At 39.8% G+C, this 19,507-nt stretch overlaps 1 protein-coding gene across 1 annotated transcript in view; it reads right to left on the bottom strand.

Annotated features, from left to right (window-relative positions):
- The window catches only part of RTF1 (RTF1 homolog, Paf1/RNA polymerase II complex component), a 41,075-nt gene that overhangs the window by 9,395 nt on the left and 12,173 nt on the right, over nt 1–19,507 (bottom strand). The window contains exons 2-13 of the mRNA XM_081333163.1: nt 18,556–18,666; nt 17,611–17,758; nt 12,682–12,883; nt 9,687–9,807; nt 9,137–9,248; nt 6,992–7,127; nt 5,448–5,625; nt 4,547–4,629; nt 3,964–4,051; nt 3,766–3,873; nt 2,347–2,424; nt 950–1,071 (exon numbers count right to left, since the gene is read on the bottom strand). Coding sequence (XP_081189289.1) covers nt 950–1,071; nt 2,347–2,424; nt 3,766–3,873; nt 3,964–4,051; nt 4,547–4,629; nt 5,448–5,625; nt 6,992–7,127; nt 9,137–9,248; nt 9,687–9,807; nt 12,682–12,883; nt 17,611–17,758; nt 18,556–18,666 — 1,487 coding nt within the window. The remainder of the gene's footprint in view (nt 1–949; nt 1,072–2,346; nt 2,425–3,765; nt 3,874–3,963; nt 4,052–4,546; nt 4,630–5,447; nt 5,626–6,991; nt 7,128–9,136; nt 9,249–9,686; nt 9,808–12,681; nt 12,884–17,610; nt 17,759–18,555; nt 18,667–19,507) is intronic.

Genomic DNA, 19,507 nt, shown 5'->3' with positions numbered 1-19,507 from the left:
CAACTTGGGGGTCCTTCTAGATTCACAGCTCTCTTTGGAAGAGCATATTGGAGCTGTGACTAGGGGGGCCTTTGCCCAGGTTCGCCTGGTGCGCCAGTTGCGGCCCTATCTAGACCGGGATGCCTTGCGCACAGTCACTCATGCGCTCGTGACCTCTCGTCTAGACTACTGTAATGCTCTCTACATGGGGCTGCCCTTGAGGTCCACCCGGAGACTCCAGCTGGTACAGAATGCAGCCGCGCGAGTTGTCTTGGGAGTTTCCCGATACTCCCATGTTACACCTCTGCTCCGCGAGCTGCATTGGCTACCGGTTGCTCTCCGGGTGAGGTTCAAGGTGTTAGTTATGACGTACAAAGCCCTTCATGGCATGGGTCCAGATTACCTACGGCAACACCTGCGACCGGCGTCAACGTCCCTCCGTCCAGTGCGCTCCCACAGAGAGGGCCTCCTCAGGGTGCCGCCGATCAAAGAATGCCGATTGGCGACCCCCAGGGGGAGAGCGTTCTCTGTGGGCGCGCCAGACCTTTGGAACAGCTTACCGGTTGAGCTCTGGACGGCCCCCGACCTTCGCTCCTTCCGGCGCGATCTTAAAACATTCTTTTTCGAACAAGCTGGCCTGGTCTGACGGGGTGGGGTTGGGTTTTTTAAAATTAGTTTTTAACTTAATATGTATTGATTTTATGGGCATGATGTTTAATTGGTTTTTAATGGTTTTTTAATTTTTGTATCTGATTTTTATTGTGTATTGCCCTGTTCACCGCCCTGAGTCCTTCGGGAGAAGGGCGGTATAGAAATCAAATTATTAAATTAAATTAAATTAAATTACTAAAAACCATTAGCATGATTTCTCTGAGGTAATATCACCATCATCCCTGCCCCAAGTTAAGAAGGGGAGCATAGAAATGGCCTACTGATTTAATTTTCTTCCCAGGTTCTGTTAGATACCAACCTGATGGCTGAAATGTTTTTTGTTCTCTGACGATCTAAGGCTTCTGCTCTTTCTTCTAACTCATTAAGCTGGTCTTGAATCTGTTTTGCTCTGTCCTGATCTCCCAGGTCTTCTGCCATGGCCTTTAACAAAGAATTATTTATTAGTATTGCGCACTCTCCATTTTACCAGCTGTACTGCTGAGAATTAATTAAAAGTTATAATCATGTTTTATTATTATGTCAAGTAGATCTTGATTTAAGATATGTTTCCAGCAACAGATTCTTTGATTATGTTATGTCTAGGAATGAACCTAAATCAGACCCATAGGAATCTAACTGAAACAGTTTTGCATGTTATAGGTAATAATTTTAGCTATTCCCTCACAATGTAAGATGTAAGATGCCACCTATTGGCAGTGATGAAAACATATGAAGATTTACACACAGTCCTCAACTTACAATACAATTGGGACTAGAATTTTGGTCCCTAAGCAATAAGGTTGTTAAGGAAGTCATCGCGTGACTGAACCCAATTTCATGATCATTTTTACTGCAGTCATTAAGTGAATCACACAGTTGTTAATCAACTGGCTTTCCCAATTGATTTTGCTTGGCAGAACCTGGCTCGGAAAGTCACAAGCATGTTCCACAACTACCATATACTGTATGTGAGCAACATATACAACACAACACAACAAGTGTGATAATTGTAACTTTGTTGATGGGTCGTAAGTCATTTTTATAATGCTGTTGTATCTTTAAACTGTTGTTAAAGGAACAGTCATGAGTTGAGGACTACTTATATAGAAAAATAAAGGGAACTATTTTCTTTCTTCATTTTCTGCAAAAGCGAACCTCATAAAATAGTAAATGTTAAGCAAAATGTTAATGTGCAAGATTTTGAAGGAGAAATCATAGAAGTTACTAGCGGTATACACATAATAAAAATATTTTGAAGAGTTTCTGATAACTCATAGCTTGGCAGAAACAAAACACGCACCCTTTCTGTTGCCCCAAGGTTTCAGTTGCAATTAAGCCTGGAGGGATATTAAGAGTGATTTCATGGTGTCTGTAACATGTGCCCCCCCAAATGATTTCCAGAAAGAAGAGGGTATTTATTCTCCAGAGTTCCAGGACTTAACCCTTTGCATGGACCATGGACCTGTTTCTTATAGCAATCATGACCAACAGCTCCCAGCATGGTATATATGCTTGGAACAATTCTGCTTGGTCTGAAACTGGAACAAAACAATCCAGTTTCATTCTGAACCCACAGAAAACATGCATTTTGGTTTATGTACGAACCAGCTGTAAACAGCTGTTCCACGCACAGTACTGTTTTAGGTGCAAGGCAATTTTCTCTCAAGAAGCCCAAGAATTTACTGAAAATCTAGTGCTTTAAGCAATACTATTTACCTTTTCTTTTAGTAACTGAGTTTTCTTCATGGCATAGTTTGGTGGTGCTTTTCGGAATCTTTCCTTCTCCTTTACTATCTAAAAATGGAAAATGAGAAACTCAGTATTATATTTAACACAAATTTCTTGGTGGCTGCCCGACAATCTCTGCAGATAACCCTTGTGGAAATTTTTATTTTATTAAACCCTTTACAAGACACATCATATTGCTAATTCCATGGCCTTCTTAACCCTGTATACCTTATTTATATTTATGTAGTACAATAATAATAAAAAAGATTTTAGAACATAATCCATTATATTACATAGTAGGTAAAAGTCTACTGATAGACAAAAAATATTAAGAGTAAACTCAGCTTAGGAATAATAGAGAAATTTGGTTATATCAATTAGCATAATATATATGCTAACATATGCACCTGTGTGTGAAGCATCTCATAGCTACAAAAAAGTAAAAATGTATACTTTGGGAAATCTACACGAACATTTTACAAATTTTCATGTAGAACTTTCTTTTTAAAAAATCATAAATGAGATAAAACAAACTAAATATCCAAACAAGATCATTTTAAGCAATTTGGGATTTGACAAGAGTTGATAATCCTAAGGAACATCCTTAATAAAGTTTTATTAAAATTTGAAATTAACTTATGCAGATTGTTTTTCCAGAAGTGATCGTAGAAATATCTCCTACTACTTTAAATCTCATCTATTTTGTGTGTGTGTGTGACAGGCGGGGGGAGGGAGGGAGGGAGGGAGAAGGAGACTTTGAGTGCCTTGACCCTTGTGACTGCCTGGACAGTTTTCTTGTTTTTTTCAAAAGTGGTTTGCTATTGCCTCCTTTGTTAGGCTGAGTGGGTGTGACTGGCCCAAGGTCATCCCGGTGGCTTTGTGTCTAAGATAGGAATAGAAATCATGATCTCCCAGTTTCTAACCTGATGACTTAATCCAAGGGTCCCCAAACCCTGGTCCATGGACTAGCACCAGTCCGTGGCATGCAAGAAACCAGTCCATTCAAACAAGTGAACCCCCATCCACAGGATACAGGCAGCACACAAAACCATGCCCCCTTCAGTCCGCGGAAAAACCTCTGTCCACGGAACTGGTCCAATACCCAAAAGGTTGGGGGCCGCTGTCTTAATCAATACCTCAAAAAGGCTCTCTAAATACAGAATCTTTTTTATTGTGATGCTCAAATCTGAAAGGAAAAATAATATACGTGGAAAAAACAGCGCAGTATAGTCTAATCAAAAGTACTGACTATATCTTTTATAACATATAAATATGGCTTTTAAAATCATGTTATTTTTATAGAACCAAAATATGGCACCCGAGAACATCTCTTTTATAACCTCACCTACCTTTCCATTATGGACCAAATGAATGGTTCCAGCTCAAAAGTACATTTTCTTCATTTACCTCCTCAATGTCTTGGTCATTGAATTTATAGTTGAGGGCTTCTTTGATGGTCACTTCTTTCTTGTTTATTTCATCAAGGGTGGGTAACTGCATCCCAGCAGAAAACATCTAATTGCAACAAAAGTTAAAAAAATATATTAAATTTTATTCACACAGTCCTAAATTCTTGATAAAGCAATCGAAAAAGTAGAAACTTACGGCTTCCTTCCACTTCATGAACTCACTCTCTGTGAATTCCTGATTGGAGACAAACTCTAAGCGGAACACACGCTGGTCATTACCATGCCTGTGAAAAGAAAAAGATTAACTGTAGCTTTCATTTATCACCCAAATTTTGGAGGAGGGAACAGTGATGAAAGTGATCGAAGCACTCTTAGATTGATTACCTTTTATCAGTATTAAGTCAGTTTATTTCTACTTTTTCTACAAGAAAATATGTTCCAAATGCACTATTACTGGTGAAAGTAAACTATTAGTCCCAATGGGACAGACACTCTTCACTCCAATATTTGCTGGAAATTCACATTACCCTAGAAACTTACCCTAAGATGAAATGTATGAATTTTCCCTTGATTCAGGATAATTACTCTTTTTTTTCTATTTTAAAAATATCGAACGCTTCACGAATTTGCGTGTCATCCTTGCACAGGGGCCATGCTAATCTTCTCTGTATTGTTCCAATTTTAGTATATGTGCTGCCGAAGCGAGCACCGGATAATTACACATTTTTAATACAAGGATTCCACCCCCCTCAAGATGATAAGACTTTCAGATATCTCACCTTAACTGCAACCCTTTATTTGTCCTGGTAGCTCCAAGCTGATATACTTTTGCTGTCTCTACAACACCAGTTATTTCAGCCACCTGAAACAAAGGACAACAAAACAGATTTGATATAAATCAGGGGTGTCAAACTGCCAGCCTGCGGGCCGGTTACATCATGTGGAGGTCGCGCCCACTCTAGCTCTGGCAATGCGAAAGTCGCAATACGTCTCAACACATCATGTGACGCGGCAAGTTTGACACCCGTGATATAAATTATTTCTAAGGGAAGAAACTGTAAAGGTTTCTGTCCTTACCTTCCATTTTTGAGAATTTAGTCTGGACCCTATCCTTAATTTTTTTTAACTGAATTCGACTGCTCAAAAATATTTTAATTATTCAACAACAAAATCTATCTGTCTGTCCATCCATCCGTCCATCCCTCCCTCCCAAATACATTAGTAGGACAAATAAAGGACGATTCACAACCAATTCTTTGTACTCCTCTCTTTGTTTAGAGCTTTCAAATTGTTCCCTAATGAAATGAAATGGTCACAAAATGAACAGATGATTGACAGAAACCGACAGACACTGCAAAGATTATTGGTTGATGTTGTCCCATTGGATAAAGTTCTCTCATGCAGTAATGCCAGTGCTACTCTCAACTCTGGCATGTGTTGTTGTCAGGCAAAGACGTTTGGTCATGAGTGCATACACTGGTTAGAAAATGATTTTTTTAAACAAAATATATTACCACCATATTTGCAAACATATTTATCACTAAATGTGGTAGCTGTTATACAAGGGGAGGCTGTACCATTAATTACCAGCTTTCACTTCATCATATTTTGAAAAAGCTCCATGAACAAAACTTGCTTTTTTTATTACTAACATGGGAAAATACACAAGGGTATGCTTACTCTGTAAACTGGTTTGCTGTTGTGGTTTCCTATTCCAATGCGCACAAAGCAACCAGTGACTGTTTTGGCAAAGAAAGGCATGTGACACCATCGCTCCAGTTTATGTCGGGATAATCGAACCCGATTCAGTTCTTCAGGTAGAGACACTGGTTGTGATTTAGGAGGAATTTCTTCTTTCCTGGTTTGATGGGAAAGCAAAAGCAACTGTAAGGAAATAATTCACATCTTTAAACAGTCTGAAATTACCACATTCATATACTAGAAAATAAAAATGACTACATTAATAAACGTGCAGGCATTTTAATTAAATATATTTTGATTGTTTTAAATTAGGGGCTCAGTGAGCAATCTCTAGAATGCTGTGAGTACCATCAGCTTTATTAAGTTACTTAACTAGATAAGGGAGCCATACATTCTATTATCTATTATATTTACATACCGTATTTTCTGGCGTATAAGACGACCCCCTACTTTTAAGAAGTTTTTCAAGGTTTTTTGTCTTATACGCCGGAAAATACTTACATGCCCTGCCCTCCCTGTCCGTCGCATTGAAGGCAAAGGCCCGACTGGCCCCGCCGGCCCTCCCGCTGCTCCCGCGCTTCTGCCGGCCCCCGAGGCGCAGCGTTTCCCGGGCGGCAGGCAGCGCTGGAGGGCAGCCGCCACCCCGCCACGGCCGGCGCCCCTCCTGCTTCCCCCCCCCAGGCCTTGAACTTCTCCCATTCGGCGCAGGGCGGGGCAGCTCCGCCCGCAGCCTCTTTTTCATGTGCCGCTTCCCTCTCACCGTCAGCCGAGGCGCGCTCGGCCCGGGCTCCCGGTCCCTCTTCCCGGCCAGCTTCCCGCCCTGCCCCTCATGGAGCTGGACTGGGCGTGCAGCCTCTCGGTGTGGCTGCTTTTCCTGGGCAGCCTGGCGGTGCGGCTCCTGCGCTCGGACCTGTTGCTGAGCCGGCGGCTGCTGCTGCGCGTGGGGCTGCTGGCCGTCCTGCCGCTGCCCCTCAGCGCCGCGCTCACGGCGGCTGCCTGCTGGCTCGTCTCGGCAAGCACCGCCCGGCGGAAGCGCAGCGTCGGACGGGAGCAGGACTTCCCTGCCGGCTCCCGTCCGACGCTCTTCCCTCTTGAGGCAGCTGCTGCCTCAAGAGGGAAGAGCGTCGGACGGGAGCCGGCTCTTCCCTCTTGAGGCAGCAGCTGCCTCAAGAGGGAAGAGCATCGGACGGGAGCCGGCAGGGCAGTCCTGCCTAAGGAGCAGCCGGGGAGTGCGCGCGTGCGCAGGACTGCCCTGCCGGCTCCCGCCAGACGCCACCCACTGATTTTCCGGCGTATAAGACGACTGGGCGTATAAGACGACCCCCCAACTTTTGAGGTGATTTTCATGGGTTAAAAAGTCATCTTATACGCCGGAAAATACGGTAACACTTTTGTTCATACAACAATTAACCAGACTATGAAAACAGAAATCATTAAAGTAGTAATGTAAATTTCAAGATCTAAAGGAATATTAAGCATTAAGTTGTATCTGCTACATATCAAAGTAGATATTGGATACTTACTCTTCTTCTTCATCAGAAGATGAAGATCTGGATGAATGATCAGTTTTCTCACTAGATTTATCATCTTCTTCCTCTTCTTCATCATCTGAGTATACTTCACTTGTTTTTAATGGTTGCTTCTTTGCAAGTAACTCAGCTACAATGGGGGGAAAACACATTTTAATGTATAAAACTGTATCTGTATTAAGTCTGCTCCAATGCAATCTGCTCGCATTCTCAGGTCTTTTGAGCATGTTTGTGAATTCTGCCACATGTACATCCAGCACTGACAGTAAATTCAGTGAGAGGATGTGAGTGCTTGTACATGAAGTTGGGCTATAGATACAAATGGAGGATCCTGTTCATGTACCACCTGTCCTGCTGTTCTCCAGGATCATTTCTTGAGCTTGTAGCATAAAGTAGGCATGTGTTAGATCTCTTGGTTGTTTCAAAGAAAGTAAAGATAATATTAAGATGGAAAATATATTCTGAGTCATCTGCTCAGAGATTACTCCCTAGTTCAGATGAGAACTGTCACCACCCAGAACATCTAAAAACCGAGAGGTCCAATTAAAATGGTTTGCCCCGGGCCCTTTTGGATCCTGATGAGTACTTGTGATTTTTCACTAAGCTGACAATTTCATTGAGTACCAAAATAAGCTATGGAGTCTGAAAACGACTAGAGTACTTGGTATGATCACTCCCTAGTAATCTTTCTCAGCCTGCCAATGCCAGATTAGCTTTCTGAGAAGATGAAGCCACACAAGCAATGTTTGGAGGATCCACAGATGAGCACAGTAAACTTGATTGAGTAGGTGTTAAGAGCTCACGTTCGAGACAACAAAGATGAAGAATCAATCTGTCACCATTGTTATATCAGTGGGTTGTTATAAAATGGCACAATTGGTACAATTTAAAATTGCATGCCCTCTATCGGGGGGAAAAATAAGCTGCTGTGACTGTTTGCACATTTTTGCAAGAGTTGCTTAAATTTGAATCTAGATGCTTTACAATGTGGTCTAAGATTCATCTTTTAATGAAATGGATATGGAATCTCTGATATCTGCCCTATCATTTATGGCTTGGATCCATGTTTGGGTGTTTTTTTTGGCTCCTTTGTGAAAGCCGTGATTAGCTGCACTTTGGGGAATTATCATCATCTTTCCAGGAAAGGAAGCCATGCTAAATACCAGTGGGACAGCCTCTTGTAAAGAGGCTTTCCTTGGATCCAGGTATGTTGGGCAATTACTGCCATGTTCCTAAAATGATGGTCGAGTTTTTGTTGCAGAATGCCCTACGGAAGACTATATGGAGTTCTTCTACTCTAAAGTTCAGGCCTAGGCATGGGACAGAAATGGCATTTGTTACTTGGAGGCTGACAGTCAGGATCTGGATTGGGGAAACATTTTCCCCTTATTGAACTTGACCAAATATATTTCTATGCAATAGTTTTGGAACTTTCCAAAACAGAGTTCAGAAATAACAAGACACATCCAAAATAGCTCTTGGCTTTTAAAAAAATTACAAGGAAAATTAGCTTCATTGTGAAATAATTACATTCACTGAAAGATAATTTAATTCAATTGTAAATATTATTGATGAAATCTAAAATATATTTATGAATGTTAAAAAAGCACCAGAGAAGTGATAGCTACTAATTTGAAAATCTGGGAAGGGATTTGACAAATTAATGGGGGATCAAACTACCAATAATGGGCAGTCATTACGGTCACTGCACTATGTTCAAGACACTACAATGCCTTTGAATACTACCACTAGAGAAGGAATTGCTAACGAACATCTCAAAAGCATCTGGTGAGCCACCACAAGAAAGAGGATGATGCACCAGATTAAGTTGTGCCTTCCTTCACAAGAAGGAATATTCCAGAACAATCAGGGATGTTTTTCTATCTTATAAATAATATAGAAATAGTAGGAACCTCAGTGGAATCTACAATGTACAGTTTATGTTCATCCTATCTTTTTTCTTCAACTAAACCAGGGATCTTCAAACTTGGCCCTTTTATGACTTGTGGACTTCAACTCCCAGAATTCCTCAGCAAGCATCCCTGGCTGAGGAATTCTGGGAGTTGAAGTCCACAAGTTTATAAAAGGGCCAAATTTGAAGACCCCTGAACTAAACAATACATGTTTGAACTTACTTACCTGTTCTGTTCTTCCTTTTCTCTCTTTCTGCTTTTAGTTCTTCCATGGCTTGGGATTTCTTATCCAACTTTTCATCTCGTTTTGACCGTCTCTCTTTATTATGTGACATCACCTATAGAAACATATAATTCCAACTATCGTAAAAGATATTTGGTTAGATTTTACCAAGAGCTGAGCTTTTACAGTGGTATGTTGCCTTAAGTTTACTCTTTTGTTTTGGCATTTCTAAGCAAAACCCCTTTTTATTTTTCCATATTTTTGTCATATTCATTATGAAACATTTGCTTTTGCTGCAACAGGCAAAGCACAGAAATATTATCACAATTATTTTTTTATCAAAGACTGCTATACAAATAAGAGACATTATATAAAAGAATCAGCTCAGAATATTTTATGATATTAAAATACTTGGTTACAGCATTGAGGACTAATTATTTATCCAGTGTAGTTAGATGTAGTTAGATGAATGGTAATTTAAGCAATCTTACAAATATGTTTTAAGTAGTCTCAATTTTTTTTTTTAACAAAGTGTGATTTCTATGTTTCTTACTTGGGATTCCTGGATCTGTGTGAGCTTTTTCTTTTCCTGTTCTTCTTCTTGCTTTTTCCTTTTCTTTTTCTCTTTCTTTTCCTTCTTTTTTGCCGTCTTTAATTTTTTCTTTATTTCAAACCTGGGTTCAATCAAAGGAAAAAATCAGTAAAAGCCTCCAATTAATTTAGGAAGGAGCAAAACCGGTACACTGAATTCAAACTTAATGTAAGATATTATTTTTATTTTTGTTTTCTAAAAGGCATAAAATGATTAAATCTTTTGTAACAGTAAGAGTTACATGGCTGTGATATGGGTGGCATACAAATTTAATCAATCAATAAATAAATTAACAGTTGCAGTAAATGAGATTTTTCAAATCTAAACTATACAAATTACTGGCACTATTAAATACTTATTTAATTCCAAAGCAGAAACTAATACGTAGAATTGAGGCATAAAGCTTTTTTAAGAAGGAAAATAACTTTTGTTATAAATAATGTTCATATATTTTATTTAAGAAATTTATTTACAACTCTATAGCGACTCAGGGCAGTGTACAGTAAAAACATTTGAAACAAAAACTCCCAAAGGAAAAGCAACATTTTTTTATTTATTTTTTTTTTATTTTTATTTTTTATTCCATTTATATCCCGCCCTTCTCCGAAGACTCAGGGCGGCTTACAAACTTAGCAGTAGCCTTCATTCTATGTATATGCCTGCTTATTAGGGCTTTCACCACCCCCCCCAAGCGGCATTATTACAAAGTCAGCTTAATTGCCGAACATACAGGACCTGCCATCCACTTTAGCTCAAGGCCTGGGGAAACAGCGACATTTTCAGAGCTTCAGAGACTTTTTCATATGCATCTTGAAAAAGTCAGACGCAGAGCTGTGGAGAATCTGCCCACTCTTCCTGACTAGCCAGTTTAATGGCAAGAAACCAAAGCAGCCTATTAGCTGTCTTGTATAGACTGGATTTCTGGTTTCCTGCTGATAATGGCAGTTGGATCCTAGTAATTTGCTGCTGTTTGTTGCATGCACATGTATTTCTTACCACAAAGGGATATAGATTTGTAAATGCTTTTACATTTGGAGGTTTGGCCAGTTTTTTTTTTTTTGAGAAACAGTCAGTTATATTTATTTACATTTATTCTGCATATATTTGGGCCGCACTGTGATGCATTATTATTTCTGCAACATTTATTAATCTCTCAATTGTTACTAGTGTTGTGCAAAATGACTTTCATTATATAAGATGTTTTGACTATGGAGACGGCCATGAACAGATTGTGCAGAATTGAGAAGCGCTTCTGTCTATGCCCAGCCCTGGAAAACAGGTGTTCCAAAAAGGTGCTTCAAGCTGGAGATAAGGGTGGAGGAAAGGGTGGCAGAGAGAAAACGGGCAGACAGCAGCACAGAATTCAGATGAACGTGAGGTAGTAATGGGGGGAAAAAACATGAACAAGACCAGGTTGGTCACACAGGCTGATCAGACCTGTGAATTCAATTGTGAATGGCTAAGGCACGGGTGTCAAACGCGCCACGTCACGTGACATGTCATGACGTATCGCGACTTTTTTTTTTTTTTTGCATTGCCAGACTGGGGTGGGCGCAGCTTCCACATGGCGCAACTGGCCTGCGGGCCGGCAGTTTGACATCCCTGGGCTAAGGGAAAGCAAAAAATAGATGGATACTGGGAAAATTATTAGGTGGACTAGAACACACAGACCACGAAGAGGGGAGTAGGGGAAAAGGGACTACATATTCCAACCTTGCCCTCCTTTATACTCATCCATATTAGCTTTGGCTGAAACCTCATTTACTTTGATAGAACGTGACAGACTTACAACGGTGTGACCGAACATCAGAGCAGTAACATTTTAATTTTAATCCATGAATGGAGCAAAACCACATTTCTCATTTTATGCAAACCTCTAATTGTACCCCATTATTTCTGTCATGATCAAGTAACCGTGACCAGGGGAGCTTCTGCCCAGGTTCGCCTGGTGCGCCAGTTGCGACCCTACCTGGACCGAGATGCCCTACGCACAGTCACTCATGCGCTCGTGACCTCCCGTTTAGACTATTGCAATGCTCTCTACATGGGGCTGCCCTTGAGGACCATTCGGAGACTACAACTGGTGCAGAATGCGGCCACGCGAGTTGTGATGGGGGTCTCCCTATACTCCCATGTAACACCTCTACTCCGTGAGCTGCATTGGCTTCCGGTTGCTCTCTGGGTGAGATTCAAAGTGCTGGTGATGATCTATAAAGCCCTAAATGGCTTGGGTCCGGGATATTTGAGGGAACACCTGCTGCCAGCATCAAGTTCCCTTCGTCCAGTGCGCTCGCAGAGGGAGGGTCTTCTCAGGGTGCCGCCGGTAAAAGATTGCCGGCGGATAACACCCAGGGAGAGGGCCTTTTCTGTGGGTGCGCCTGCCCTCTGGAACCAGCTGCCCGTGGAGCTCAGGACTGCCCCTGACCTACGCTCATTCCGCCGGGACCTGAAGACTTGGCTCTTTGAGCTCTCTGACCCAGGCTGAGAATTTTAACTGGGGTTTTATTTTCAGGGATAATTTAATCTTTTAATTCTCTTTTAACTTTGTATTTTATATTGATGTGATTTTAAAATGCCCTGTAAACCGCCCTGAGTCCTTCGGGAAAGGGCGGTATATAAATCTAATAAAATCTAAATCTAAATCTAATTATGTTGCCTTTGTGGAGGGCTTAACCATGTATCAATAAAAGTGAAATGAAAAAAGAAAAGATACAGGTACCATCTTACATTTTAATGATTATTTACGTATATACATTTCTTCTATAGCTATGCTTGTTTTTCACAGAAAAAAACAACAACCCCAAACACTAGCCAGAAATCAACTTGCTGACATTTTGTTCAGAAACCTGAAAAATGATATGGAGCAAAAGGAAAGAAAATATTTATCTGAAAAAGTCCAAAATGAAATGAATGTTGCATAAATACAATAATATGAAATGGCTGCACAAAAACTCACCTTTTCTTCAAAACTTCTCTTTTCTCTATCCGATTAAACAATTCCTGCTCTCTTTCTTTTTCTGTCATCTGTTCTAGGCGAGCTCTATCTTCTTCATCTCCCATAAAATCCTCCCCGTAGCCATCAGTAAACTCATCTTCAGATGAAGTTTCAGAGTCTGAGCTACTGCAAGAGCCATTGCTTTCAGAGTCAGATACTTCCCCTGAAAGAAAATGGAGAGAATCATCTACTGGGAGACAATCAAAGAACTCATAATTAGGAAATGCTCATAACCATTTTTTCTTACTCATCATCTCCGTTCTGCCTCTGCATATACAGTTACTTTTGGATTCTAAGCTTTGCAGGCAGATGCCTACCATTTAAGCTAGAAACCTGTTTTTAGAAAACAAGACATAGAATAATAATAGAATGCCTCATGCTTGTGAGAAGTCAGCATGTATCACTGACAAAGCTTGAAACTGTTAAAGATATATTCTTATTAGCCCTTGCTGAACTGTGATTACTTGATTAACTAGACCGATTCCATATAAAGTTGACTTGTAGGACTAAACGGAAATTACTTTAAAGTAAAATCTATAGGAATTCGCCAAAGGTTCAAGAAACACAAGAATTCAGAATTCCCAAATGCAAATTAGGTTACCAGCAATACCACATTTCAAGAGTACTCTGAAAAGTAAACCAAAGCTACAAAATTAAAAAATAAAAATAGCTGAGAAATCTTTTTCTTTATAATTTTCCTCATCCAAACTGTATCCTCTTCTTTACAGCTATATTTTTCCTACACTGAACACAAATTCTCTATATTTGGCTTCTCCCCCCAGAAATATTTTTCAGGTGTTTTATTGGAATGTGTTTTATATTTAAGTATACAGTTACTAACAAGCTTTTAGAATGCTAGGCACTGGCATTCCATACATACTTATTATTATACAGTTTTGGTATCAATCCTGAAACCTGTACTGCTTGACAAGAAAGACTCCAGCAATAGACTCGAACACTGGGCACTATCTAACAAAATGAAATTCAATAGTGAAAAAAGTAAGGTTCTACATTTAGGCAGGAAAAATCAAATGCACAGGTATAGTATAGGTGGTACCTTGCTCAATAGTAGTAACTGTGAGAGGGATCTCGGAGTCCTAGTGGACAATCACTTCAATATGAGCCAGCAGTGTGCTGCAGCTGCCAAAAAAGCCAACACAGTGCTAGGCTGCGTTAACAGAGGGATAGAATCAAGATCGCGTGAAGTACTAATACCACTTTACAATGCCTTGGTAAGGCCACACCTGGAATACTGCATCCAGTTTTGGTCACCACGATGTAAAAAAGATGTCGAGAAGTGGTGAATGCTCCAACACTGGAAGTTTTTAAGAAGAGACTGGCCAGCCATTTGTCTGAAATGGTATAAAGTTTCCTGCCTGAGCAGGTGGTTGGACTAGATGACCTCCCAAGGTCCCTTCCAACTTCTTCTTTCTTCTTCTTCTTCTTCTTCTTCTTCTTCTTCTTCTTATTCTTATTATTATTATTATTATTATTATTATTATTATTATTATTATTATTATTATTATTGCAGGGAGTGCATTTTCTATAGACTTATTGGTAGCATTTGTTCATCGTTAATATTTGTTATTACTGAGTAAATATCAGAATCCCAAAGTTCTGAATATGCCTCGGTGCTTTTGAGTAGTCACCAGTACATTGGCTTGCAAGATAGCCTCTAGAAGCACATTTATGACCACTACAGCAAGTCCGTGGTCATGTGATTGTCATTTGGACCTTTCACAGTTGGCAGGCATTTACAACTGTTGCACCCCATGATCATGTCATAGCCATTTGCAAACTTCACAGCCAACAAACAGTCAGTGGAGAAACTGGCAATAAAATTGCAAGTTGTGGTCATATGAGGTTTCATTTAATGACTGTGGGTGATTCATTCAACAGCGTTGGCAGAAATGAGGTTATAACCCTATTACATCACATTTCATTTAATGACCACATTGCTTAGAAATAGAGCTATCAGTCCCAATTGTGGTTATTAAGCAAGAGCTACCCATATGAATAGGAAATACTCAGAATTGACTTTGAAAATAAAGCTATCTTTTGAATAAAGACAAAAACATTTTTCCTCTGTTTCCTTTATATCCAAATATGAAGAGTCTGAAATGGACTTCTATTAACTTTTGGTATATCAAAAATTAATAAATTATTTAGAGCTATAGTATGCAAACTATCTTCTCTGGAACCCAAAGGTTAATAAAATGTATTACATGAAATATTTTTTATGGGTTTTTCACCGATTTTTCATATTGAGAAGGATTCCTTGGGCAACTGAAGTTTGAAGACTACTGAACTAGAGAAAAAAAATCTATGGTCTAATCTCTAAAGAATGTGGCTATGTTCATATGATGCCCTGAATCCCAAACGAACTTACCACAGTTTAACCAAACTTATTTGAATCCAACCTGTACAGTTATGCATCAGTGGAGTGTACAAACCAAGAAAATTGGGCTGAGTAAATATGCTATGTAAATTCAACCCATATATGAATTCTTCCCATCACTAATACCAGGGCTTTTTTTTTCATAGAATGCTCAGAAAGGCGTTCCGGCATCTTTTTTTGCACCCCAAAAAAAAAAAAAGCTTTTGCACAAGTTGTGCTACTCCCCCTATTGGAAATGCTGCTGAGCGCGCCAAAAAACCAGGCCAGCAAACTTTGCACAGCGAAGGAGAGTTGGCAGGAACTTTGCACCCCTCCCTGCTGCCCAACTACACCATCTCAAGTAGGTGAGGACAAGGAGTGGGAGGTGGGTTCTGCGGAGTCCATGTGGACTCCTTCCTTGTGCTCACCCGTATCAGCCAGGCTGGTGGCCTCCCCGGTGCTAGACCTGCGCCTCCGCTGCCGCCTCATCCTGCGCACCTACATGGCCACCCTGGAGTGCCTGGCCCTCAACACGATACACACTTCCACTGTGTTCTGTTCCCTCACCTTTGTAGAAACGTGTGATTGCTGATTCCCGAGTGCTGGGGGGAAAAAGAGGAATCCCTAACCTCGCGTGGCTAAATGTCAATTTCGACCTTAGCATCCTACCCGCAGCAATGTCAAACCGCTGTGCTGTCAGAGCGTGGCCTCAGCACCCTCTCGGGGCCCGTAATGGCGGCGGCTGCCGTGAATTCCAACAAGGAGGCTGTTGCTATAGCAATCCCAAGCACGCCGGTTCTTTCCTGGAATCATTTGCCTTTTCTGTGCCTTCTCCCGTGAGGGGTCACGACTTGGAAAGGCAGCCCCGCTCTCGCGTCAGGAGAAGCGAGAAATAGATGCCTCCGCTTTCCCCCCCGAAAGCAGGCATACTCGAAGCAGAAAAGGAGAAGAGAGGGAAATATCTGAATACCTTTTTCTTCATTGGCTTATACTCTTTGGTTGCGCTGTGCCCTGTTTGCAACTCCGCTACTTACTGAGAGAAAGTTGGTGAAATCGCTTCCCGGGGGCACAAAAGGAGGAAAGATTGCCGAGAAGTGCGCTTACCTGTATACTGGCATCGTGAAGATTCTGGATTTCCCTCTCAGCCTTCCTATCCTAGGAAGATCCAGCAGAGACTGACCAAAAAGTTCATCTCGGGTCTGAATTCCCATGCAGTGAAAAAGAGGGCTTGCAACTTCTGGTTGTAGTTATCCATGTTTCTGCACACTGAGATAATCGGCCACTTGTACAAATACAGAGCCTATCATGCTTTTATATTTATATGTAACAGATACATTACCTGAAAATGTAGGGGAGAAAAAATTGTGTATATATGTATTTTGGTTCTCACTTTAGAAGCATTTGGCATGTCTGCACTGCCAATTGTACTGTCAATTATATACCTATAAATATATCACTCATGACATAATTTTTGGAATGTATAAAAAATTTGAACCAGCCCAGAAACTCATTTCCCATTGTTTGTGTATATACAGAAAGTAAACCCTGAAACAGATTTGAAAAGAGCAAGGACTTTGATTAAATGGAAATGTTGCTAAGCATAGGACTGAGTTAATTTGCAGCTGTTTCTTCTGTTTTCTTTTTATGTGCTTATGAGTTTACATTGCATTTTAAAATCAGCTAAATTGAATAGGAATAAGATTGTGACTGAAAGAATACTAATTCTGAAATACAGTAAATATCTTTAACAAGTAATGTTAAATTTAGCTTTAGTGTAATTTCCTTGCTTACTGTAGCTAAAACTGGAAATTATATTTCTAAAGCATTAGTATGGATCATTGAAAAGAACAAAGATTTAATATTTATGATTCAAAAATATAAATGTGTGAGAAACATGTTTTTAAAGAACTTTGCAGCTTGTTCTCATATATACCCCCTGCCAAAGGAATAACTAAAATTATGAAATTTAGAATCTACCAAGCTTCCCTCCCATGGACAGAAGACAATCCATGGGAAATGTGAATCAGTAATCCATAAGCATGATAGGCTCTGTATTTGTACAAGTGGCCGATTATCTCAGTGTGCAGAAACATGGATAACTACAAGCAGAAGTTGCAAGCCCTCTCCTTTTCACTGCATGGGAATTCAGACCCGAGATGAACTTTTTGGTCAGTCTCTGCTGGATCTTCCTAGGATAGGAAGGCTGAGAGGGAAATCCAGAATCTTCACGATGCCAGTATACAGGTAAGCGCACTTCTCGGCAATCTTTCCTCCTTTTGTGCTCCCGGGAAGCGATTTCACCAACTTTCTCTCAGTAAGTAGCGGAGTTGCAAACAGGGCACAGCGCAACCAAAGAGTATAAGCCAGCCAGCCAATCAATCAATCAATCAATCAATCAATCAATCAATCAAATAAATTATATAAATAAAAGATTAACAAGATGAGAGTTCCGGCACCTTTTTTTTTTTTAAGAAAAAAAGCACTGACTAAATACATGCATCCTTTTTTGTTACCTTCTTCTGGTGCTGAACTCTCTGCAGACGTATCTTTGTCAGAGCTGCCTGATGAAGCTGCTTTGTTCATCTGTTTCTTCATGGCTCCCTTCTTCTCTACTTTTGCAGCTTTCCCTTTCTTTTTGTTTTTAGAACCCCCTACTGTCCACTGTAGCATAAAAGGAAAGATAAGAGTTATGAGACAAGGCTGAAGTAGATTTCATGAAGCCAAATGTACAGACGTTCAGATTTTAACGTACATGCTTACTCACACAACTGAACAAAATTTAATTTGATGAGTTAAGAAAATCACAGCTATAAAACAAAAATAACATTGTATTATAACTATATGCAAACAAAATAGCAAAATTAAGAGTTTTATTTTTTTAGAAAAGGGAATGAAGAACTGAACAAGTATTTTATAAACTTGGGAAACAGCTTCATTTAGATACAACACTAAACCACTGTTTACTATTGTTTATTACTACAAGAGCAAAAGCAATTGCCTCCCTGTAATTGGAAAACTCTACTTGAACTCAATTTAGTATGTCATTCAAAACTTTAGCTCCAGGTAACTACATAGTGAAAACAAGCCAACTTTATTGCCAAAAACACTGCACGCTTTCCTTAACCATTTCCCGTCAATAAATTAAATTCAGATGAAAATTATCTTTACATTGGAGATGATAGGATTGAACTTCCGAATAAGTTAGAGAATCAATCATTGGAGTTTTCCTTTAAGGTTTGTTTTAAGAGCAACCATTTTGAGATAATTTTTCCACAGGAATCAAGGGAATATTAGCTACTTCCCAGCTCATGATATACACTATCACAAAGCCATGCAGTGTCAAGTGTCTCTAGCCTTCACAAACGTGTTTCATATTTAATGTGGATAATCTCAGCACCAGAACTGAACTAATTCACATGACTTTGTTTTATTCAATTTACAGTTAAACACAGACTAACCTCAATATCACTATCTGAAGTCTCAGAGTCTGAAGATGCTGTAGGCTTGCTAACAGGTGCTTCCTTTTCTTCAGAATCACCACGTTTCCGCTTGGCCAATGACAGGAGCTCCTGGCAGAACACAAATACAGAGTTCCTTAAGCATGAACTCTCTCCAAAGTTGAAGAGAAGTAATTTCCACTCAAATATTCCACTCAAATCTCCCATCTGAATCCTAACAGAATGTTAAATAGGATGCTTAAAGAAATGCTTAAAATTCTTTAAAATAATATGTCGTGATAAGGTCTGCCATACAAACCAAAATGAAAAATGTACATAGGAAGTGTCCTTTCTATTAAGACTCTCGCTCCTTTGAACTTCTTTCTGAATAAAGTTCTTGGGAGCCTGACTTTTCGTAGTTAATAGGGGGATTCTTATTATTTGAAGTACTCTATTTTTACTGTTTTGATTCTTATTAAGTGGGATTGCTCACCAATTTCACACAATGTTGGAACAAGGAAAGGCAGATCTGAAGAAGTACTAACATTATGTCATATGTAATTCCACAACTTGGCCGTAAGAACCATTGATTTTTCTTTTAAAAATCTGAACTTAAAACTGTTATTAGCAAAGCATTTTCAGATATTCAAAAATGCATTATAGTAATAGCACTTAAGACTTATATACCACTCCATAGTACTTTACAGTACACTCTAAGTGGCATGTTGCCCCCAACAATCTGGGTCCTCATTTTACCAACCGCAAAAGGATGGAAGACTGAATCAACCTTGAGCTGGTCAGCAGCGAACTTCTGGCTTTGGGCAGAGTTAGCCTGCAATACTGCATTCTAACTAGTGTGCCACCATAGTTCTTATATTATTTAACTGAGTGTTTGGTATTGGTATCATAATCACTAAAAAATAATTCACATACTTTGTCAAAATAAAGAGCAAACTCCAAGATTACACAAGGA

This window comes from Vipera berus (assembly GCF_964194415.1).
Source record: "Vipera berus genome assembly, chromosome: 1".
NCBI lineage: Eukaryota > Metazoa > Chordata > Lepidosauria > Squamata > Viperidae > Vipera > Vipera berus.
The sequence above is the reverse complement of the archived record's forward strand: the minus strand, read 5'-3'. Positions and strand labels throughout refer to the sequence as shown.